This window comes from Brassica rapa, chromosome A07 (assembly GCF_000309985.2).
Source record: "Brassica rapa cultivar Chiifu-401-42 chromosome A07, CAAS_Brap_v3.01, whole genome shotgun sequence".
In the NCBI taxonomy this organism is placed as follows: domain Eukaryota; kingdom Viridiplantae; phylum Streptophyta; class Magnoliopsida; order Brassicales; family Brassicaceae; genus Brassica; species Brassica rapa.
This window is the reverse complement of record NC_024801.2, coordinates 13,593,440-13,617,770: the sequence shown is the minus strand read 5'-3', so window position 1 is coordinate 13,617,770 and position 24,331 is coordinate 13,593,440. Positions and strand designations below refer to the sequence as shown.

The window sequence follows — 24,331 nt, the reverse complement described above, 5'->3', positions numbered from 1 at the left end:
TATTTTGGTGACAAAAAAAAAATCAGTTTCTGTCTTTGCCATCAACGGTAATCCCTTTACAGTACAACAGTCTCGTTTCTTCTTCATTATGGACAAATTCACCGTTATTCTAACAAGAATTTTAAATACTCATTTAAATTTTACTGTTATTGATTTTGACATTTCATAAATTACTCTGAAATTCATGAAATCCATTGTTTGTGAAAATAGTTTAAGTTGTGTGTTTTAAAGTATTCAAGTGATTTAAAATGTTTAGAGTTAAATAAATAAAATCCTGAAAACCTTTTAGAAAATAAAAATGAAGAAATAAAATTCAAATCTTATTGTTTTTTAGTCAAGATTCTAGAGTAGTCTAACAAAAATCCTATTAAACTTTCTAATTCATATAAAATCATCTAAAACCTCATAAAAGTCAAGGGAGATTTGCCAAAATTGACATAAAACTTGATTTTAAATGCAAAATTATACCCTAAATTCAAGCAAATGCAAAACTAACCCAAAAGGATAGTGAAATTACAATCATATCACCAAAAAAAAATCTTGAAATCACTTTTACGGTTATTACACTGCGAAACCTTCCTAGATTAGTGCCTTTTCCCCTTTTGAACCACTCCATATATCTTACTGATCTACATGTTGTTACAAATAAACATTGGTAACAACATTTAACCATAAAAACAAGTCGTTACAAAATAAACCAAAATGGTATATGGATATATCTGCAAGCTAGAAATTAGTATTACGAACGAATAATTATTGTTATTATAGCAAAAAAGTTGTTTGGAGAATTAAAATAGACAGAGCCCAGCTATAATTTACAAAATTAATTGAATCAATATATTTTTAAGACAAAATAATAAACTGATTTAAAACAACTATTAAAAATAGATATTATTTGTTCTACTATATAAATTACCAACATTAACCTAACATCGCTCATCAAATTATCTTACTTACAATTTTAAAAGAAAAAAGTACAATATTTTCTTAGAATTTGTGATAACTAAATACATACGTCATGGGAATTCACAAAAAATCAAGTGTTTTTATAACCATAATTATGATTATGGTAGTGTTTTCAGCACACATTTCTCATTCAATCAATGTAGAAGGGTGTATCAAAGATTGCATTCCAAATCAGTGCATGAAATTAATTGAAAACCCTGATCTAACCATATGTAAAGAAGCTTGCGAGAAGTTTTGCAATAGACAACCAAACGTCCAAATGATTGTTCCTCCAGAAGGTGATGGCGGTATTTTTGGTAGAATGAAATGCCTTTATTTAAAAAATTGCCCTTGATTCAAATTATGAAAATTATATGTTTTCATAAATTTATGTATTCTCTATGAAAATGTATGTTTTTATCTATTTTATTATGTACCGATATATTGCTAACTTGTTTATTGTCTTGGTCAAATAAAATATGTTTTTTCTTTCCAGCTGCTATAAAATTTATAAAGTTATTGTATACATTTCTAAACAATCAAATTACTTATATTAACAAACAATAAAAATCAAACTGAATTAGATATTACAAAATGAATTACAATTATTGAAAGACTAATAGAATACACGGACATACAAAATGTATTAATAAAGTGACATAATTATCAACAAAAATTTAGCTCAAAATAAATGTGACATGATTTAATTTGTTAATAATGTTGCTAATATAAGGAGATAAGAACATTAAAATCACAGTAAGGACAGAAAACAAGTGTTGATCCAAAAAGTGTTGTCCAAGATTAAAAAAAGCACTGTTGACCAAGTGAGAATATTACCATCCCGTAAAATGATTTCCTTATATTGTTTTCATTCTTTAAGCTATCATTTTTGTCAAAAAATATTGTACATTTTCAAATTAGAAAAGTAGTATGGAATTCCATAAATCCTAAAGTTAAAGATATATAAGACTTTTTGCAGGGTCGCAAAAAATCATGATTGAAAATTATATAACAAATAATTGGAAACTGCAATATTGATATATTAAAACATTTACGAAATTATAAGAAAATAGAAGAAATCACACAATTGAGATTGAATCTCTTTCTTCAACTCAATAAATCGTCTGTAATGTATGACATATCTATGCGATTTTTCAATCTCAAGATATATTTGCTATGAGACAGGTTCGCAATATCGGATACATAATATATCAACTTAACAAAATAATATACTTCCGAAACTTACATTAAGAAGAACATTTGGGTTTTTCCTAGAATTTTTGTTTGCATTTTTAGCCAAGTGTTCTTCTTAGTGTAAGTCTCAAGAGTATATTTTGCAAACCTGTCTCATCACAAATATATTTTGGGATTGAAAAATCGCATAGATTTGTCATACATTACAGTCGATTTATTGGCTTCAAAAAAGAGATCCAATCTCGATTCTGTGATTTCTTCTGTTTCCTTATGATTTTGTAAACATTTTAATATATCAATATTGTAGTTTCCAATTGTTTGTTATATAATTTTCAATCATTATTTTTTTGCGACCCTGCAATAAGTCTTATCTATCTTTAACTTTAGGATTTATGGAATTCCATACTACTTTTCTAATTTGAAAATGTACAATATTTTTTTGACAAAAATGATAGCTTAAAGAATGAAAACAATATCAGGCAATCATTTTACGGGATGGTAATATTCTCACTTGGTCAACAGTGTTTTTTTTTAATCTTGGATAACACTTTTTGGATCAACACTTGTTTTCTGTCCTTACTGTGATTTTAATGTTCTTTTCTCCTCATATTAGCAACATTATTAACAAATTATATCATCTCACATTTTTTAGCTAAATTTTTGTTAATAATTATGTCACTTTATTAATGCATTTTTTTCATGTCCGTGTATCCTATTAGTCTTTCAATAATTGTAATTCATTTTGTGATATCTAATTCAGTTTGATTTTTATTGTTTGTTAATATAAGTAATTTGATTGTTTAGAAATGTATACAATAAATTTATAAATTTTATAGCAGCTGGAAAGAAAAAACATATTTTATTTGACCAAGACAATAAACAAGTTAGCAATATATCGGTACATAATAAAATAGATAAAAATATACATTTTTTTAGAGAATATATAAATTTATGAAAACATATAATTTTCATAATTTGAATCAAGGGCAATTTTTTAAATAAAGGCATTTCATTCTACCAAAAATACCGCCATCACCTTCTGGAGGAACAATCATTTGGACGTTTGGTTGTCTACTGCAAAACTTCTCGCAAGCTTCTTTACATATGGTTAGATCAGGGTTTTCAATTACTTTCATGCACTGATTTGGAATGCAATCTTTGTTACACCTTTCTACATTGATTGAATGAGAAATGTGTGCTGAAAACACTACCATAATCATAATTATGGTCATGAAAACACTTGATTTTTTGTGTATTCCCATGACGTATGTATTTAGTTATCACAAATTCTAAGAAAATTTTGCACTTTCTTCTTTTAAAAGTGTAAATAGGATAGTTTGATGAGCGATGTTAGCTTAATGTTGGTAATTTATATAGTAGAACTAATAACATCTATTTTTAATAGTTGTTTTTAATCAGTTTATTATTTTGTCTTAAAAATATATTGATTCAATTAATTTTGTAAATTTTAGGTCTATTTTAATTCTCCAAACAACTTTTTGCTATAAAAACAATAAGTATTCGTTTGTATTGCTAATTTCTAGCTTGCAGATATATCCATATACCATTTTGGTTGATTTTGTAACGACTTGTTTTTATAGTTAAATGTTGTAACTACATGTTGTTACATATCAGTAAGATCTATAGAATGGTTGAAGAAGGGAAAAGGACACAAACAAGCCTATAATGTCAGCCATTGTTGTTTCTTAATACATACATGTCCTCTTTCTGCGATAGCGAACAAGTTTCTTTTTTCAAACCACATTTGAGAGATCATCGTCATGAAAGTTCCGCCGCACCATCACATCTCAACCTTGTCTGTGTCCAATAGTTTTAGGGTTTGAAAGTTTTCCTGTCCCAGATACATAACAACAACATCTGAATATGTCTATTTCAGTCTTTGTAATTTCAGCTATAAAGACTGGATTTTGCTTAACCACTGGTGCAAATTAACACCGCAGAAGATTGAGGCACAACACGTTTCACAGATCTGATTCTTCATGCAAATCATTCAAAGATCTGAATCATTTGTCGAATCTAAAATATAGAAACCTTGCTCATAATTATTCTACAAAGAAAAGGAAAGGATTATACATATATGAAGAAACAAGCAAGCATAACTAAGAAAAACAAAAAAAAAACCAGAATATGCATTTAAAATTTCTCGTGTAAATTATAAAGAAGATCAAGCAAACAAAGGTGAGGGAAGAGAAACCACAAAAGAACCAACCAATTCGAAGTTTAAACCCATACCAAATAGAGAGGAGAAACAGTACTGCTAGTCTTTCCTATCTTTATATCCCTTCTCAATATGCCAAGAAGATTCACAGCGGTGGAAAAAGGCAAAGCGACTCAAGGCCAATGGTGTGATGATTGCCCTCATAGCCGATGTCACTACCTGCAATTCGACGCATCAGATCATCGGCCGATCCTGTCTATTTTTAACACGAGGAGAAAAAAAGCCAGCTAGATCTTCTGATATGCTCAATGCCTATAGATGAGACCTGTAACTCTTGTCCCCTCTCATCCATCGCATACCAATTATCAACATGTTAAGCTGCTCTAGATATGTGGAGTAAAATTCAGTTTCTGAATAGCAAGAAAGAGATTGAGAGATTGAAGCTTGAGCTAGACACAACTATGTCATCGCCAACTGGGACGCTGGATACTATTACAACACTTCAATCACTACTACTTCAAGCACATAAGGCGGCGATGGATTTTTGGAGACATAGGAGTACGCTTCTCTGGCTTATACTGGGAGAAAAGAAATCCAGTTATTTTCAAACAGTAGCAAAAGGGAGAAATGCTCGTAAAGAGAAATGCTCGTAACTCTCTCTCTCTGGAGGATCGTAATGTGAACGACTTATACGAGGAAGAACATACTGCTGCTGAAATAGCACGGTACTTTACTGATATCTTTGCTTCTTTGGGTGCGGACTGCACGGCGGTTGTAGAGCGAGCTCTCCTCCCTTGCATCTCGCAGGATTAGAATGCCAAACTCACCACAATACCATCGGCTGAGGAGATAAAGAAAGCACTTTTTGCTATTCATCCCGATAAAGCCCCATATCCAGATGGGTTCTCCACATGCTTTTTCCAAGAAAATTGGGCAACAGTAGGTCAGGCTATTATCACAGAAATCAGTAGCTTCTTCTCTGCGGGTGTGATGCAGTCCAGTATCAATGCTACTTATGTCCGTCTTATTCCGAACATTCAAGCTCCTAAGCTGGTTTCAGATTTCAGGCCAATAGCCTTATGTAATGTTTATTAAAAGGTTATCTCGAATATCTTGTTGCTTTACCTCATACCAGCATTGGGCTCGATTATATCTGAGAATCAATCGGCCTTTTTACCGGGAAGAGCGATCTCACATAATGTCCTCATTACTGATACACTAAAATTATGTCTTTTCTACTGTAAGCAAACAATGTTGTTGTAATATTTGAGATTTAATTCCAGAGGACCATTTTACACTTTATTTCTATGGGATCAATATTAAGCTAAAACAATATGTGGTTTTTAAGGATTGAGAAATCGTAGCAAGCAAGTAACAGAGTTGGTTTGGATTCGGATTATAAAAGATGCTAAGCCTAGGGTGAAGGATTGGGTGTCAAACGATCATGAGCCAAACATCTATTCATGGTTTTATTAAGCGCGAGTCTAGAACTCAAATTACACAAGTAGATCGATCCACTTTCGTGGTATCTCCCCTTTTAACAATCAAACTTAATACCTAAACTCTCGTTTGGATTAAAACATGAAGACAAACATTAAGCGCAGATTTGATTAGTTCACAAATTGCCCTAACATCTACTTTCGCTGGCTAGGGACAAGCTGCACATTCATGCTGTTTCTAGCAACCTAAGCACTTTTGATGATTAGATTAAATCTAGTTTCAAACAGTAAATGACTAGTTTAATGCATGCAGTAACCATAAACATGAATGGAGACAATCAAACAATTAGCCTTATTTGTGTTTAGCTCATTGATCTAAATACCCTAACACCGTAGACTAAGCAAGCGGATTACTCAGCCATGAACAGAGAAAACACAGAGATAATAGATGAAGAAAACATGTCTGAATCAATAATAAAAAGCAAAAGGGTTTAAAAATCTTCTCCCAATGATGTAAAGATTCTTTTCCCTCAACAAGGTTACAAGTTTTCTCTCCCCAAAAATATCTCTAAAAAGTAATGTAGTATGTCAAGAATAATAATAAAAGATATATTTGCAGGTCGGTGGCGGCCCATAATAAAAAAGGAGAAGCCTTAGGTGAAATTCCGAAATATTAGAAGTTTCCAGAAAAATCTATGTTGCTGGAACATGCTCTCGGGTTGCTCCGCATGCTCGAGAACAGTCTGCAAGGTTGTTCCGCTCGTGAAAATCTTCAATTAAGGTTCTTTGTGACTCTTTTACTCCAGATGATCTTACTTTCCTCATATGCAACTCCAAACCTGTGATGACCTGAAAAGGACTAGGAAGACTCGATAAAGACTTGAAAAATAACTAAAAAGCATATATACAATATGTCAAAAACACCATATATCAATTACCCATGAAGTGATGCACTATCTCAAGACTTTAAAGGTGAAAACACATTGTTTTATGGCGGTTTAAAACGGACATGAGCAAGTCTTATGATAGGCTTGAATGAGATTTTATCCGCTTGGTGTTTACTCGGCTAGGTTTTGACGATTGATGGACTCTGATATCACTCAAATTATCCTAAGGAGTGATTTGTACTCTCTCAAATAAAAGGTCGAGTTCCAATACTTAGGGATCAAATTCATGGGGAGCTAATGCACACAAAAGATCTAGAAGTTATATGTTTAAGCTAGGCAAACATGTTTAATTTATATAGAAGTGGTGAACAAGTAATTGTTCGGTTGATTGATTGGGGTTTTAAGACATATATTAAAGGCGTTAGACTTAAGATTTCTATTCACACAATCAGGATTATAGAGATATAGATACTAAGCATATATTGGATATTCTAGAATTCAAACAGTAAGAATAGCCGAGCGACTTCTGTATTTTTAGACTATCTATTGTCGGATCTAAGATCTCAACTGATACCAATTAAGGATTGGTGATCGATACACCTTTCAGCATGTTGATCAATGCAACTACTGAGTTGTCGATCGACGTACCTTCCATGAAGCTTTATGTGCGGGTTTGACTTGTTCACTAGGCTTAACTAAATCAGCTTACGCTTGTTTCTAGTAATCCTAACACAATGTAAGCTAATTCAGACAGAGAACCAAGCTTCCGCTTGCTCCTTAATATTTATAGACAAGGTCCCAGTTAGCTATTATAGAACACATGCATTAAGAACAGTTTAATTGATGGATATCCTAATACTTAGAAATTCTATATTTTGGACTAATTTCTCATGAATATCTGAACCCTAAATCTAACAAAGAGAACTATCCAGACATACCTAAGCAATTCATAACAAATAAATATGAAAACTGCATAAATAGATAAGAGTAAAAAAACTTGGAGTTACAATCACAAATCTCTGAATGAGTTCTTGGATCTTCTCTCCAAACCTAAGACTCTAAGTATTTTTCTGTATGAAAGTATGAAAGCGTGGTTTTCTTAGAACAATGGCAGAGCACATAAATATTAGGTTAAAACTCGTCAGAGATTATCTGGTAATTCTTGTAGAATTTGGGCTTAAAGTCGGCTGGAACCAAATATGGTCTTTGCGCGCTTTGCTGTCGATCGACAACACAGTGTGTGTGTCGATCGATTATCATCTTTAATCATCAATCGCTAAGCTATTTGATGGTCAGCTACGTGTCTTTATCATTTTATCTCCAAAATGCACCAAAATCACCATTTTTCACCAAATCACTCCAAAACCTGAAAACATACTAAAAAGACTCCAAAATAACTATAATGTATTTAAAAACACCTATATACCATGGCTAAAAATAGGTTAAATCCATGGTATATCATACTCATTGGATCTTGCAGTGTGTCTCAACGGTTTCCTACTCCTACTTGATTAATGACTCAGCCTTGGGGAAAGTAACACTACACAGAGGTATTAGACATGGAGATCCGCTCTCACCCTACATCTTCATTCTCTACGGACAAGTCTTATCCAGGCTGTACCGGGGAACGCAAGAAAGCGGTGAGATGACAGGCATCAAGGTGACGCAACAAGCACCGAGGATCAACCATCTTCTCTTCGCAGACGACACCATGTTCTTCATCAAGGAAACCCACCAGAGCTGCTCAGTACTAAACTACATCCTACAAGACTATGGCTCAGCTTCAAGACAGTCAATCAACGGCGACAAATCCTCCATCTCCCTCTTAGTTTAAACACCATAGGGACTTGACTTTTAGTGAAACAAAGCCTTGGTATCACCAAGGAGGGAGGCGTTGGAAAGTATTTTGGACTTCTAAAGATATTTACAAGAAAGAATTGTGACTTGTTCTCTGCCATTGTCGATTGGGTTAAGAAAGAGGCAGTGTCTTGGTCCTCTCGGTGTCTCTCTTCAGCCAGGAAGCTTACGATGCTCAAGGCAGTCTTGACGGCAACGCCGACATACTCCATTTCATGTTTCTTGCTGCCCATAGGCTTATTGTAGTATGATTCAATCTACTTTGACTCGATTTTGGTGGGACTCAAACTTCGACCGAAACATCTGTTGAGTGGCTTGGGATTCCTTATTACTGTCTAAGGAGGATGGGGTTTAGGCCTCCGTGACATTCACGTCTTCAATGTAGCCATGCTCGGTAAGCTTGCGTGGCGACTGGTGCACAACCCGGATTGTTTTCTTGCGTGTGTTCTTTTCGGAAAATACTATCATAGCTCGCCCTTTTCTAAGTACGACGTGTTCAATGACTGCTTCCCATGGCTGGCGAAGTCTGCTTGCATGCCGTGACCTTCTTAAAAAGAAACTCTGGAAAGTGATAGGCAATAGTGAAGCTACACATGCATGGAAGGACTCATGGATCTCTTTTTTAGAACATATCATCCCCTACGGCCCAACAAGGGAATTTGAAAGTGATCTCATGGTTTCTTACTTACTAACCAGAGTATCTATTTTATGGAATAAGCAACAAGTTGAACTCCTGTTCCCCGAGACTGCACATCTCATTTACTTGATCCAACCGAGCCGTCTAAAGGCAGAAGACTCCTTCACTTGGAAACGAACAAAATCTGGTGTTTACAATGTCAGATCGGGCTATCATGCGTTCATCAATGACAGGCCGTTGAGAGCGATACTAACCCCGGCGGATCGTAGCTTCAAATGGTACTCTCATGTTTGGAATGTAAAGACACTGCCAAAACTAAAGTTGTTCCATTGGAAGCTCTGTGAGGTGCTCTGTCTCTAGAGGCAAACCTTAGTACTAGGTGTATTTTGGCTGGCACTTCATGTCCTCACTGTGGAAGTACAAAAACATCACTTCATCTGTTCTTATAATGTCCTTTTGCAATGCAGGTTTGAAATCTGTTCCACTAAAGTCACCGGTAAATGCTAGCAACTTCTCATCTATACATCAAGCGCTGGTGCAGACAAAGATGAATGTATGTCTTCCCCCGACCGACCTGACTTACAACACAATCTCTTGGATTTTCAGGCACATATGGACTGCTCACAACAAAATCATCTTCGAAAGCTTCAAAATCACATGAGCAAAGGAACGGTATGCAGTGTAAGTGGAAGGTAGTGCTCGCTGGGTAACAGACATCACCCCTCGACACCTACCCTAGCTACGCCAGGAAGAACAATAGTCTGCAACTCAAATGCATCGTGGACTCGGGACCCACAAAAGGCGGGATTGGGCTGGACCCTTGCTCAAGACAAGACTACGTTTAAAGTCAAAGATTCTACATACACCACCCACGTGAAGTCACCACTTCTAACGGAAGCATTAGCACTCCGAGAGGTTGTGACATCAGCAGTCAACCTCTCCCTCTCTAACTTCTGGTTTTAATCTGAGTCTCAGAAGTTCAATCGAGTTATAAACTCGGAGTGATATCATGTGGAGCTTTTTGGAGTTCTCATGGATATTGAGTTTCTATCTTCATCTGTTACGTTTTCTGCATTTACGTTCATTCGCTGTGAGCATAATGGTGTATGATGCTCTTGCAAAAGCGGCCTTGTTGGCTTGCTCTTTTGTCTTGTACTGAACTATCTTCTTCTTAATAAAATGGGCTATTGTTATTCAAAAAAAAAACTTAGATTTTGATTATTTTGAATGCACATTCGATTTTTAATTCGGATCGAATGTACCGATTCTTCGCTTATTAAAATATATATACATTAATTGATTTTGGTTCGCTATCTCAAAATTTGAATCGGTTTCTGATCGGTCTTTGCATCTGGATATTTTGCCTAGGGCTTTGATTGGTAGAGCATTAGCATTAACATTATGCTCTACATTATCTAATCAACATTTGTGATAAAATTATTTAGAAAAGCATTTGCTATATGTTAATGCTCTCCAAATGCTCATTGGCAAATGTTCTCATATGAAGCTTTTAGAAGAGCATTTACATTTATAATTTATAAAACTAAAAAATATATATAATTAGTTTATTTATTTTATTAAATAGTATCATAAAATAATGTTTATATCCAGAAAATATAATTTTGATTTCTAAAATAAATTTACAATAAAAATAATTTTTTAAAATAGTCTTTCACATTTAAAATATAATCTTATTATATAAATTAAATTATATTTTAAATGTGAAATATTATTTTTAAAAAGAAATATTTTAATTGTTAAATTTATTATAAAATAACATTTTTTATATAAACATAAATTTTTTAATTTTTTATATATAATAAATTAATTATATATATTTTATTTTATATATTAATATATATATACATATATATGAAAATATATTCATTATAAATAAATAAATTATATATTATATACTAATTTTTATAATAGCTTTAAATAGCATGTTCCGACTACTCTACCGGTCAGAGGCGGACCTACTCAAACCAATAGTGTGTCACATGACACACCTTAAATATGATAAATATTAAATTGTAGGTAGAAACATTGAAAATTCTCTAGCGTTTTTGGTTTAAATTGCACTTTGACACCCCTAAAATTTGGGTTCAACTCCCTCTGACACCAAACATTTTTCACAATTTTTTATTTGGTTACATGTTTGACCCAGGTTAAAGTGAATCCTGGGTCCGCCATTGCTACCGGTCATTCTATTAGACAGTTTAACAAAAATATACCGTATGCTGCTAATGCTTTATCATCTGCTTTGCCAATCAAGGTCCAGGTGTACGTTTATAGGTCACCAAAATTTACTAATATGTCTATGATGAATTGCTCTTTTTTTTAAACATCTAAATTTGAAGGTAAAATTGATGGAAATCGATTGACAAAAAATAGTCGTGTGGTTCGGTTTAGAGGCAATTCCGTTGGTTCCCGCATGGTTTTCATTTGATTTGAAATTGAACCGTAAACCAATGTGGTACTGAATAAAAGAGAATAATTATAATTTAGCTTCTTCTCGTCGGAGTTCTCTCCCTCCGTCCAGACTCTGAACCTCTCTCTCTCTCTCTCTCTCTCTCTCTCTCTCTCTCTCTCTCTCTCTCTCTCTCTCTCTCTCTCTCTCTCTCTCTCTCTCTCTCTCTCTCTTCCTTCGAAGACTCTCGATAAGAAACTGTTCAATTGATGGCAAAACCAATCGGAGAAGATGCAATTAGCGAGAGCGTTGCTTCAAGATCCTCTTCTTGTTCGCAGTGGAGCCAGTGGCAACTCCTCGATTCAATTTTACCAACCGGAGGCTTCGCTCATTCGTTCGGTCTCGAAGCAGCTGTTCAGACACGGTTGGTTTCGTCTCCGACAGATCTCGAAATCCACATCATCCATGTCTTGGACAACACAGCTAGCTTACTGCTTCCTTTTGTCTACTCTTCCCTCAAATCTCCCGACATAGAGACATGGCAAAGACTCGATCTTTTACTCGACGCTACCTTAACCAACCAAGTCTCTTCAAAGGCGTCGATCTCCCAAGGATCAGCCTTGTTCCGAATCGCTGCTTCTGTTTTCACCGAGACCCCATCTCTGAAGATGATCAGAGACGCCTCTTTGGGCTCCTCCAAGGAGTTGCGTTTCCACCACGCTCCGATCTTCGGGCTTGTGTGTGGCCTTCTCGGGATGGATCCCGAGACTTCTCAGAGGGCGTACCTGTTTGTTACGCTGAGAGATGTCGTCTCGGCTGCGACGAGGTTGAACTTAGTGGGACCCATGGGTGCTTCGGTGATGCAGCATCGTATTGCACTTGTGGCTGAAACGGTTTTAGAGAAGTGGAAGGATCGTGAAGCTAGCGAAGCGTGTCAGACATCTCCTTTGCTAGATGTTGTGCAAGGTTGTCATGGTTACTTGTTTTCTAGATTGTTTTGCTCTTGATGAAACACCCATTGATGTGACTTTTGTGTTCTTTAAGTTGTCTTAAGCATGAGAAGGATCAAATTATATGGAACTATACTTCTGAGACAAGATGAGATGTGTTTTTAAACATTCGCATGTAGAATTGTTGTCTCAAGTATTGTCTAGTGATATATGTATATTGCAGTCCATGTTATTTTAGCCTAAAAACAAGTGGTTACAAAATAAACCAAAATGATCTATGGATGTATATGCTAGCTAGAATTTGCAATACAAACGATTAACCATTGTTTCATAATAGACAAAATCAGAGCTAAACTTTACAAAACTAATCAGACCTAATAAACTGATTTAAAACAACTGTTAAAATAGTTAATATTAGTTCTACTATGTAAATCACCACCTACATTAACCTAACATTACTCAACAAGTTATCTTGTTTACGATTTAAAAAGAAGAAATTGCTCTATCTTCTTAGCATTTGTGAAAATTAAATACATACGTCTTGGGGATTCAGAAAAAGTTGCTATCAGTCTTTGCTATATCATCTTTGCATGACTCCACTTCCCAACTAACATTCTGATTGTTAGACCAAAGTCCACACGGTTAATAAAATGGTCATGAAGTCAACAATTAGAAGACGCACTTAACTTTGGCTTCCTTAAGGTCTATCTCTCGGTTTGAGAACGCTATATATTGCTGTGACAGGGAATATCTCTCCTTTTGTGCGCTGGTCAGATATGTTTCCAGGCGTGTATACGCAATCAATTTTGAAATAGTCAGCTAGTTTCAAAGGGGTGTCACTTGGGTAAAATGATGCTCTGTTCACGGTGTATCGTTGCTTGCCTCTAATCTGTCGGGTAGAGCTAGCAAGTCTGATTGTTCTGATGATGTTTATCATACCATAGCGGTATGTACCTTGTGGGTTTGGCCTCGGTCTGTTTGCTATAAGGTTTTTCCTACAAAACACGAACCAAAACAACTCATTAAGTAGTTATGTTTAAGCCATGAAGTTAGCAAAACAACTAAATATTTGCAAGACTGAAACACTATATATCACCATATTTAATCTCTTACGCTAGTACATTGGATTTAGGTAAAACATTTGATGACATGCAAATAAAAGAAAATGTACTTACCATTGATTTATGTTTTGCACTTGGCCAGTTATTACTACCAAAAGATATACCATAGCTATGTGTAGCAGTACATGCATATTTATAACATTTTAATAACTTGAAACTTAATTTATGATTCTATGGAGGGAAATAAAAGATAATTCATCAATTTCTTACAAAACAAACAAATGGAAGATTTTTGTATAGATGAACATCTTTTTCTACTTAACTAAAAGGAAACGTTTATATACACGAACGTACGTTGTTCTTGTTGAATCTCTTAGTTTAGTTCTAAATTAAAATAATATATAAATAAATATTGTTGTTGATTTTCAATAATTCATTAATATTTACCAAACAAAAATTTAATTTAAAAACGTTCTTGAAAAACTAAAATATTGATTTGTTTGTTTATGTTATTGTTAAATATTTAATTTAGTTTTAATTAATTATTTTTTATATTTTTGAATTTTTTATTAAAAGTAATTTAGTTACTTTCCTATTATATAGCAAGTATATATAAAAACAATCGTTTTTTATGCTTAGGTGAATTGTCATTTATTTTATAAAAGCTACATAAGTATTTATTTAGGTCATAAATTATTTATGTGATGATGTGGGTTTAAAATTAGTTTCCCGTAATAATATTTAGTGAGAACAATTAGTTACAATTTATTTATAAAAAATATTTGTTTAGATTAGCTTACAAAAAGAAAAAAAAATTGTTCAGATGATCAAACAGTATATAACAACACACCTCATTATATTTAACCAAAAAGGAAAAAAATTGACAGCTTAATAACAGGTCGTAATTTTTAAAACCTGTTAAAATTAAATTTACTAAACATATAAATACATCTACATTGACTTGGAATATTTGTACTAAATCATCTTATTTCAAAACCACAATAAAGAAACATATACGATTTAAAAGGTGTAATAATTACTGTACGATATGGCAGTTCAAGTATCAAAGAAAATTTTTAGTGTTTTTTTTTTCTTTGACATCCAGTCTTTTAATGATTGTAAATTTTGTTTACAATGATGTTATCATCACAAATCTCCCATATTTAATGGATGAAGTGTGTAAAAAATTGTATCGTGAAATATATGTATGAAGGCATCAAGAAAAGCAACTCCAAACATATGTACCACTCCATGCCAGAAAATATGTGATCCATTGGGTAATGAGCACTTCATCGTCCCTCGAGGTGGTCATAATCCAATAAAAACCTTCTGTGAAACATTTAGCTGGGTATGCGGTAATTAGAAACCAAAAACTGTCTTCGTCTATGCATACATCACATGTTTATGTATTTGTATATCATTGTATCGGCTACCATCTCATGTACTTGTTTATTCTTATTCCAGAAACAAAATTATATATTTAAAGAGTGTGAGGTACGACCAGGCCTGGGTATAATCATTATGATCACTGATCAATTGAAATCTCTAAACTCTTGGAAGATATTACGTTACATCAACATCTAGATGATCGCAATGAATTGTTTCTCCATTACTATTTTAAATATCTTTTTCTTAAGTAAAAATTGTTATCAAGCTATTTAGTTGTTGAACAAGAAAACAAACCTAATTAGTTTCTTTTGTTCTTTTGATCAAGTGTAATCTAATTAGTTATGCATATTAGATACAATGACGAAGCCTAATTTTATTTTGTTTGTAAATTCAAGTTCGAAAAAGATGTTATGCTAATTTAAGAGTCTTGGTAGAAACGCTTCTTATGGCAAGAAAACCTGAAGTTTCATGGATTTTAGAAGATTCACCTTTGTTTCGACATGGAAACCTATTAAAGAGCAAAACCTTTTTGTTAACTATAAGATGATATGATTCATCTCATCAGTTACATATGATCTGCCAAAAGCGTTCTGTAACCGTAGAAAGCAAGAAAAGAAAGCATAAACAATATACACAGAAAGGCCTTTTATCACTCAAGTATCCTCAAATCCCAGCTTGATTAGCCTTATTAGTCTCCTGGCCTTCCTTTGTTTTCATCTCCAATCTGCCGGCTAAGACTCTATTGGCGTCGACCTCTTTAACTGAAATCTTAACCGGAAGTTCTTTGCTATCATCATCCGTCATTCTCTTATCTTTGCCTTTACCCCATACAACAGTGTATAGGCCCACAATTATAAATATCGTTCCAATCACACTGCAAAAAAATATTATAAGAAAACAATTTAATAATGAAAATTATTAATTTTAGAAAGAAATAAAATGAGAAAAAATACCTTCCAAGATGAATACTTTCAGACAATACAACAACACCAAGAGCTGCAGTTATAACGACACATAGAGGATTAAATGTCGCAACGAAAACTGGTCCTCTTTCTCTCATCACTACTCCTTGAACGTAATACGCCACTCCCGAACATATCACCCCCTAATCACCAATTTATTTAGTTAATTATTTTAATAATCAGTTTCATTAGCAAATTATTTAAAACTAATTTACTTACGGAGTACGCGGCTGCGAAGAGATTAGAGTCGAAGCCGATTTTCCAAGCGCTCAGGTCACGTACCGTTACCAATGAGACGGCAGTTCCTTCTAACGTTCCCATCAAACATATTAACGCCGTTAATGATAGCTCAGCTGGGTACTCCTTCAGTGTAAACGACTGCGTTTTAACATAATAAGACAGAACCGTTAGATTTTTTCTATGGTTAATGAGTAAACCGGAAATTATGTATTAATTGGTACTCACTTGTAGAATGAAGAAACCGGCCCAACCAAAAGTTCTCCCCAACAACATTAGAGTTCCCGGAACCCAGTGTTTGTCCAAAGCCGCTGATGCTGCACCGCCGTGAGGTCCTCCTGCACCGTCACCGCCTCCTCCACCACCACCGAATTTTATAAAGTCAATGATTGGACCTTTGTAGAGAGTCATGAGAAGTGCTCCGGAGACTGTAATAATTGTTCCGACAACTTTGGCTATGCTTCGTACCTTCTTAAAATTCACGCTCTCTAATCTGAAATTTTTATATAAAGAATTAATTTCGAGCTTACGTCTAATTGTTTTATAAAAATTACATTTGCATGGAAAACAGTCATGTTTTTCTTAACTTGGCTTACAGTCGTGTTCTAGACTTGTAATGGCATCTTACGTTAGTATAATTGTGATGATCTCACACGGTATATTTCTTTTGGTGTTTATTAATTAATTATTCAGGGGGTATCATGTTCCACGAACATACTAATAACTGTGTTTACCTATGATTCCATTAATTATAATCTTGTTCCCACGGCATGGGAATTAAAAGTCAAAATCCTCAAAATAAAATCAAAGTGAATAAAGCAGGACAATTTACCAGCAGCAAAAATATATATTAATAATCTCACTAACAAGTTGATAAGAATGTTCAGTTCAAGAAAAAAGAGTTAATTAATAAGAAAATTTTAATTTTCTGATGGAATCAATTTTAATTTTCTGATGGAGTCAATACGAATCTAAGCTTGAAATGTTTGATGAGTTTATTTACAAGAATCAAGAAAAATAATGTAAACCTGAAAATGATTGCCAATACGAAGGTGATGGCAGGAAGAACATTAGCCGTAGCAGAAGCGAAAGTCGCTGAGGTGTAAGTCATCCCGACGTAGTAGAGATTCTGATCCAGCACCGGCCTATCATTTTTTTCACACCCATTTAATGACATTTTAATTTAATTATCACTACTACTAATATATTTATTAACTATATAAGAACTTCAAAAAATATGCGGAGATTGTTCTTATAGTGTTTTAGTTGTGAATGTATTATGGGACTAATAGACGAGTATTACTCAATAAATCCGAGCAGCGCAATTTGAAGGAATATTCGGAACGTCATCTTCGGCCTTGTTTTCCTGCATACGCATAACAATAAAAAAATTACATACTTGATTTTATTAAGTTATCAGGTTTAACATGTTTGTATGACCTAGATATGGCAAAACTTACATAGAAATCGAAATTATGGTAGTATAGTAGTCAATGCTATGTTAATTGACATACTCTTTTTCTACTATAGAGCTTTGGTCTAGAATTTTCTGTCGGTTAATTCACAAATAAGACAAAAAGAGTTATATATATACCTCTCATGAAATAGAGCAAACGGCGCGATGACGACCGTGGCGATTGCGTGGCGGTAAACGGCCAGGATGTAATGGTTCATGCCATGCTTAAGAGAGACCATGGTGATTATGTACATACCGGCATAACCAAATTGCATAGATATCATTGCTAAGTATGGTTTCACTCTATTCATTAAGCCTCCCCACATTTTCTCACTCTCCATTTGATCTATGTTTCTTTTTCTATAGGTTTCTCTTTCTTGATTGTATTGATGTATCAATATTGTACTTGACTATGAGCCTTATAACTGTGAATGATTACACCACACAAGAGCGTACTTGCTTATATAGCCAAATTGGGCTGACACAAAAGGCAATATACGAGTGCATTTTTACAGCCATTGGCTATCTATGCATCACTTTAGTTATACATTTTTTTAATATTATCAAATAATTATCCATTATGTGTGGCTAACTATAGTCTTGTTCTATATGATCCAAACCGGTTAGGTCGTAACTCGTAAGTTTCTTTGGTTACACACCTATTATATATAATTTATCAATTATTTGGACTATTGGTTATAAAGACTTGCGTATGAAGAGCAAATGTTGCTTCTTTTTTGGAATAAATATTTGCATAATCAAGATGGCTGGTTTATTAGTATCTAAGATCACTAATGAATAATGTTTTCGTCAAGGTAGTATTAATATATTGATAACGAATCATAAAGTATCGTACCAATAAAAAGAATGTAGTGTAGCAATGTATACAAAATTATATTTAGACTTATACGTCCAAGCCGAACTTATATATCCGTAAGTTATATGAAAATAGTTTCGAGAATCAAAAGCATGCACTTACATTATATACTATATATAATCAACTTGCAAACATCTTTCATTTTTGTCCACTCATCACACTTTGTCGAATCTACTCTAAGAAAATTCAGTATCAACCTGAATATTCACGAAACTATTCATCTCTTGTTGCTGCTTGTAATATATCATATTTGTAACATATACTCTAAATAATTTTACATATTTTTATTTTATTTTCAAAGATATTTCTTATATTTCATTATGCTAATTGGCTTCATCACAATGAGTAACGTGTGGGATTATCATTTTAAAAGAATCAATAAATTTAGTCACGAATATATGAATCCGCCAATATATAGGCTTTTCTGTTTCATTTTAGTTGGTGTTTTAAGATTTATTTTTGTTTCAATTAAATGATATATTCAAATTTCTATGCAAAATTTAATGTTATTTGTTGTTTTTGACCAATTTTTTATTGAATATTTTTTTTTGTTGGATTAAGCTTAACTAATGCAAAATGAAAAAAAAGTTAACAATTTCTTCATAGTTGTGTAAAAACCTTAAGCACTAACTAATATAAAACATAGGGCATATAATTTAGTGGCGAACGAGTGTTCGAGCTATTCGACTACGGTAATATTCAGGATGTCATGTAAGTGTTCAGTGTAACCCGGATTATAGATCAATTGGTCCAAGTAGCCAGCTGATATGGAATTGGAAAAACTAACAACCCATCCCGCCGCATCTTTTTTAGAATTTTCTCCTCAATTTCGATTAGCTAAAAGCATCTCCAACATGTTCTTAAACCTATAAATTTTAAGTTTTAAACCTTACCAAACATTTTCAAACTTTCAAAATTTTGAAGGACTGAATAATAAAATCTCAAATTTAATGTTTTACTATTCAAAACCTTAAACATTATTTACTTTTCAATTTAGTCTTTATAATTATATAACTTACATATTATTCTACTAATATAATTTATGTATCACTTTAATTTTGTATAATATTATTTCACTTTAATACTCAAATACATATTATCAGTAGTATATAAAATATATAAATATTTAAAAATTAAAATCAAAACTATTAATATAAAATAATAGTATGTAAAAAAAATATATATTTGTATATATATATATATAATATTTACGTAACTGAACCATTTTTAATTGTTTTCCCTAGTTGATGTACTTTCTTTTCAGAACTTTAGGATTTTCTTATTTTGTAAAACCAAAAATTCATATATGAGTCATAAATATTGTGTTTGTATTTTAACTCTGTATTTATTACTTACTTATAATTGATTATTATTAATGCTAAAGATTAAAATGTAATATATTAACAAATTCAAAAAATATGTAGGTTCTTTCATGTAGGTTCTTTAAAAATATATGTAGGTTCTTTGTTGGAACAACTCATCCTAAAACTTTCATGTTAAATATTATCCACCCCCAAAATGATGTTCCTCATTGGCAATGCTCTAATATATAAAACAAAGGGTGCGATCAGCGGCTGTTTCGGAGCCCAAGTAACATGAAATATGGCTCTTTCTGTTTAAATAATTTCTGACTCCGATTGAAGATAAAAAATTTAAAATTATTACTCATTTAATAGAAATAGGAGTTATGTGTTTTTTATTTAATTTTTAGCTTGTTTACTCATATTACCTAAGATCATTATTATCAAAAAAAAAATTTTGAAAACCCTTAATCAAAAAAATAAAAAAAATAATAATAATAATATTTTTTTTTTTAAAAAAAATTATGACATTTGAAACAGTTATGATTGATTGCTGTTGTAAAATTATTTTTAAAATGTGCATGAAAATGTCCAAAACTTTTATATTCGTAAAATAGAGGGAGTAATATTTACCTGGTTTCCAAATTCACTTTGCGGCCCTGTGTGAAAGATACATTGATACGTTGCGTGAATTATCCGTTGTGTGGATGTTGACAACAAATTATGGAGTTTTAACTGATGAGATGGCTTATTTAATTTTATATTCAAATATAATGTAGAAACGAATGATGGTTAAGTTTAGTGGCTTACATCCTATTTGATATTGTCGCAGATAATAGATAGGGAACATTGTGGTGGTTTGAAGAGTGGACACCATGTCATCCAAAGGCTAATTGTTTTATCAGCTTATTACCAAATACTAAATTTGTCTGTTCGTACAATATGCAGAAAAAAATACATGTGAGTAAGTTTGTGAAAATAAAACGTAACTATTAAGATCGCAAGGACTTTCAATGGTGGACGATAAGTCAGATGGTTTAACTTTTTTAATTATTTGTATGAAGCGAAAATGTTTGTGGCAATTACTAATGTTTAAATTTCAAAATTATGTATTTTAAGTTTTTAACTATCCCATTAATTAAACCACAAGATGATTTTCATTTATTTTATCATTTATTTTGTCAAAAAAACACTTTTGTTATTAGCCACTAGATCTAAAGTCTAGTTAAAAGCATAACATATAGACAAGCAACATAGAACAATATATTCATCTTTTTTTTTGAACACCAGAAAAATCCATTCATAACTCATTTAATGTACGTTAAAAACCAATAGATCTAATTATCTAAACATGCATTTTACGCTGATAATTGGTTTTGAGATAAACTAACAAAAGCGCCTGCAAAACATTAGTGTAAAACAAAACAAACCAAAATTAAAAAGGCAAATCATCCAATTCCTAAATAGTCTCTAATTATTAAAATGACCAAATTAATTTTTAATGGATAAATGATAATTATACATTCATTTATAATTTTATTTATTTATTTATTAAATATATATATATATAAATAAATGATAATTATACATTTATTTACAGTTTTACTTTTTCAAAAAAATAACATTCTCATTTTTTTTCCTAGTTTCTCCCCCCCCCCCCCCCCCCCCCCTTAAAATATTTCAAAAACATTATTTCTTAAAATAGTTTAAGAAAATATTCATGAATATGTAGGATATCTTCCCAATTTTTTCAAATTTCTTTTAATAAATTCAGAATTACCTTCATAAACTTGCAATTAGACTTCTTTAATGTAACATGTATGTATATTTAGGAAATTCTTCCTAAATGTGTATAACATCTTCTTGAATTTTATTTATATGTGTACCTGAATATTTATAAAATTTTGATATCAAATTCAGGAAAGTCTTCCTATAACTTTAAGAAGATGTTATACAAATTCAAGAATATCTTACTAAATATACATATAATTCAAATTCAGTAATTTATTTATAAATAATATATTTATAAAGATCTTTTTAAATATTCAATTCGGAATGTATTTTTCAATACACATTTTAATGAAAATTTTCATGAACTTTATGAAGATATTATACATATTATTAATATATTCCTAAATTTTAAGAAATATTATATTTATTCAGTAATGTTTTCCTAAATATGCATATAATTCAAATGCATGAAGATATCATATACATTTAGGAAGGTTTTCCAAAAATGTTTAATCGTTTCACAAAAATATTGGAAAATTTTGAAATTTTGTTTTCAAATTCTTTCATTTAAATATTTATTTATTTAAAATATCTGTAGAAAAATGTATCAGTATCATTTACCCCTTTAATGATATATATTTGGATCACTTTGACCCTTGTCGGCTAGTTTGGAAATAAAAGCATGTTTTGTGGCTATTTAACTATTTCTAAAATTTTAAAGGGAAATTTCCAAAAATACCATATTTGTAATATCATTTTTTCATGTTTACACTAACAACTTTTATTCTCACTTTTAAAGAGAGAAAAAATCTTATATTACTCTAGGATTAACTAATCAAAAATTAGGGTTTAGAGTTGAGGGGTAGGGTAGAGTTTTTGGAATGTGAAATTTAGGATTCTAATAAATGTATAAATAAAATTTTAAAATAATATAAAAAAATTTTAAAAATAGTTTCAAAATAATTTGTATTCATTTATTATTATTTTTATTTATTTAAATAACTATTTTATATATATATAAAAGGGTATAAGAGTCTTTTGTCTCTTAATGAAGAAGATATTTTTGAAAATGTTTCTTTAATTGTGGTAAACATGAATAATGGTACTAAGAAAGTTGTAAAATTCCCCAATTTTAAAACAATATATACAATAGTAATTAAGACAAAATCTTTGTTGGAAAAATTTCTTGTTTACCACTTTCATGGTACCATTATTCATCTTTACTTTCACTAAAAAACATTTTCAAAAATATCTTCTTTATTAAGTGGTAAAATACTCTTATACTCTTGTTCTATATATAATAAATAATTCTTTAAACAAATTAAAAATAAAAATAAATATTTAATAAATATTTTTTTGTGTTTTCGAATGGGCAATTCTTTGAAATAGACATTTTTAAGTTTTTGACATAAAAATAGACCTCAAAAACTAAAATGACCAAAATAGCATTTTTTATTTTGAAAATTTTAGTTTTTTTTTTTAAATTTGAAATCCTATCCCCAAAACCCCACTCCTCAACTCTAAACCTAAACCTTAAACCTTAAATCTTAAACCCTAAACCCCATCCCTTAACTCTAAACCCCAATGTCTAGATTAATTAACCTTAAGGATATAAGTGTATATTTACTTCTTTTGATAAAATATTTGCCACTTAATGACAAATGGTCATTTTTATTTTTAAGGTCTATATTTGTGACTAAAACTTTTTAGGTCTATCCTAGAGAATATTTTTTTCTTCGAATTATACTATTTCAAATTCAATTTTTTTATGAAAAAATTTCTGAATTTTTTTTTCAAAATTTTTCTTTTTTTCAAATTTTTTTTTTAAAAATTTCTTTTTGAAAATTGAAAATTATGTTTGAAACTACTTTTTTTTTAAAATGTAATTTTAAAATATTTATTTATATATTTATTAGAATCATAAATTTCACATTCCAAGAACCCTACCCCATCCCTCAACTCTAAACCATAAATCTAGATTATTTAACATGGGGTTATAAATGTCTTTTACACTTTATTAAAAATGATGATAAAAGTGATTACGGTAAACATGAAAAATAGTACCATGAATATGGTATTTTTGACAATTTCTCATCTTTGTTCCTATTAATTTAATATAGGCTAAAAATTAGATAAAAACAATATCAATTATCATTGGCTCATCTAAATCAGTCATATTTTCATTACCTTTTGCTTGATTACATTACATTAATTTCATATATCTATTCTATTAAACAAATATCTGTATGGGTGCACGGATCAACCTAAAGTTGTATCTATTTCAAGAGATTGAACTAAGTAAAATAAATAATATAGTAAATATTCAAAATATTCTATATATAAGAAACAGTATATTTGTTCTTATTAAATTAGTAGGTGTAATAAAACACGTTTTGTCTGGTAAACAAGAGTACTATAAAAGATTATTGTAAAACCCTAAATTAATGAAGCAAAAGCGAAATGAATGTACTTTTTGTAATACATTATGTTGTGATTCGTCTCATGAAACGACAAGCGTGGTTAGGTCTTTCTTGTGCGACGCGGCTACTAGTGCTCTTCCTTCCGTCAGCACTAGTTAAGGCTGCCTACTTTTGTTTTCCCATTTTCCATAAATATTATATTAAGATTCGTGTATCGTTTTGAGATTGGTTTCTATGTTCCTTCATATATTATAAACAAACTTATACGCATGCAACAAAAATATTAGCGATAAAACTTTTTTTTTTTTTAGCGATAAAACTCCATTTTCAACTTATAACAGTTAATCTGCTGAAAGCCTAAAAGATTAGGACATCAGAATTCATCACGTTATATAAACG

At 31.6% G+C, this 24,331-nt stretch overlaps 2 protein-coding genes across 3 annotated transcripts; one reads left to right on the top strand and one right to left on the bottom strand.

Moving 5' to 3' along the window:
- Positions 1 to 10,997: 10,997 nt before the first annotated feature.
- Positions 10,998 to 12,744, top strand: LOC103829364 (urease accessory protein F). 2 transcript variants are annotated; one of them, XM_033274971.1, is made up of 2 exons: positions 10,998 to 11,703; positions 11,784 to 12,744. In XM_033274971.1, the coding sequence occupies exon 2, from the start codon at positions 11,818 to 11,820 to the stop codon at positions 12,553 to 12,555; it is 738 nt and encodes a 245-aa protein (XP_033130862.1). In that variant the 5' UTR covers positions 10,998 to 11,703; positions 11,784 to 11,817; the 3' UTR covers positions 12,556 to 12,744. The 2 variants fall into 2 exon arrangements, with proteins under 2 accessions (XP_033130862.1, XP_009103278.1); XM_009105030.3 differs by having other exon boundaries at positions 11,455 to 11,707.
- Positions 12,745 to 14,198: 1,454 nt separating this feature from the next.
- On the bottom strand, positions 14,199 to 22,424 carry LOC103829363 (WAT1-related protein At1g21890). The gene is made up of 7 exons (XM_009105029.3): positions 17,742 to 22,424; positions 17,451 to 17,513; positions 17,176 to 17,292; positions 16,376 to 16,640; positions 16,130 to 16,288; positions 15,902 to 16,053; positions 14,199 to 15,822 (listed from the first exon to the last, which is right to left on the bottom strand). The coding sequence occupies exons 1-7, from the start codon at positions 17,942 to 17,944 to the stop codon at positions 15,612 to 15,614; spliced, it is 1,170 nt and encodes a 389-aa protein (XP_009103277.1). The 5' UTR covers positions 17,945 to 22,424; the 3' UTR covers positions 14,199 to 15,611.
- Positions 22,425 to 24,331: the final 1,907 nt, after the last annotated feature.

Excerpts from the sequence above, each read along its gene's own strand:
- LOC103829364 (XM_033274971.1), top strand. The coding sequence starts at position 11,818 with ATGGCAAAACCAATCGGAGAAGATGCAATTAGCGAGAGCGTTGCTTCA.
- LOC103829363 (XM_009105029.3), bottom strand. The coding sequence starts at position 17,944 with ATGGAGAGTGAGAAAATGTGGGGAGGCTTAATGAATAGAGTGAAACCA. Across the intron at positions 17,514-17,741 it reads TTTGCTCTATTTCATGAGAG|GAAAACAAGGCCGAAGATGA; the intron begins GTATATATATAA and ends ATGCGTATGCAG. Across the intron at positions 16,054-16,129 it reads TCTTCGCAGCCGCGTACTCC|GGGGTGATATGTTCGGGAGT; the intron begins GTAAGTAAATTA and ends ATTGGTGATTAG.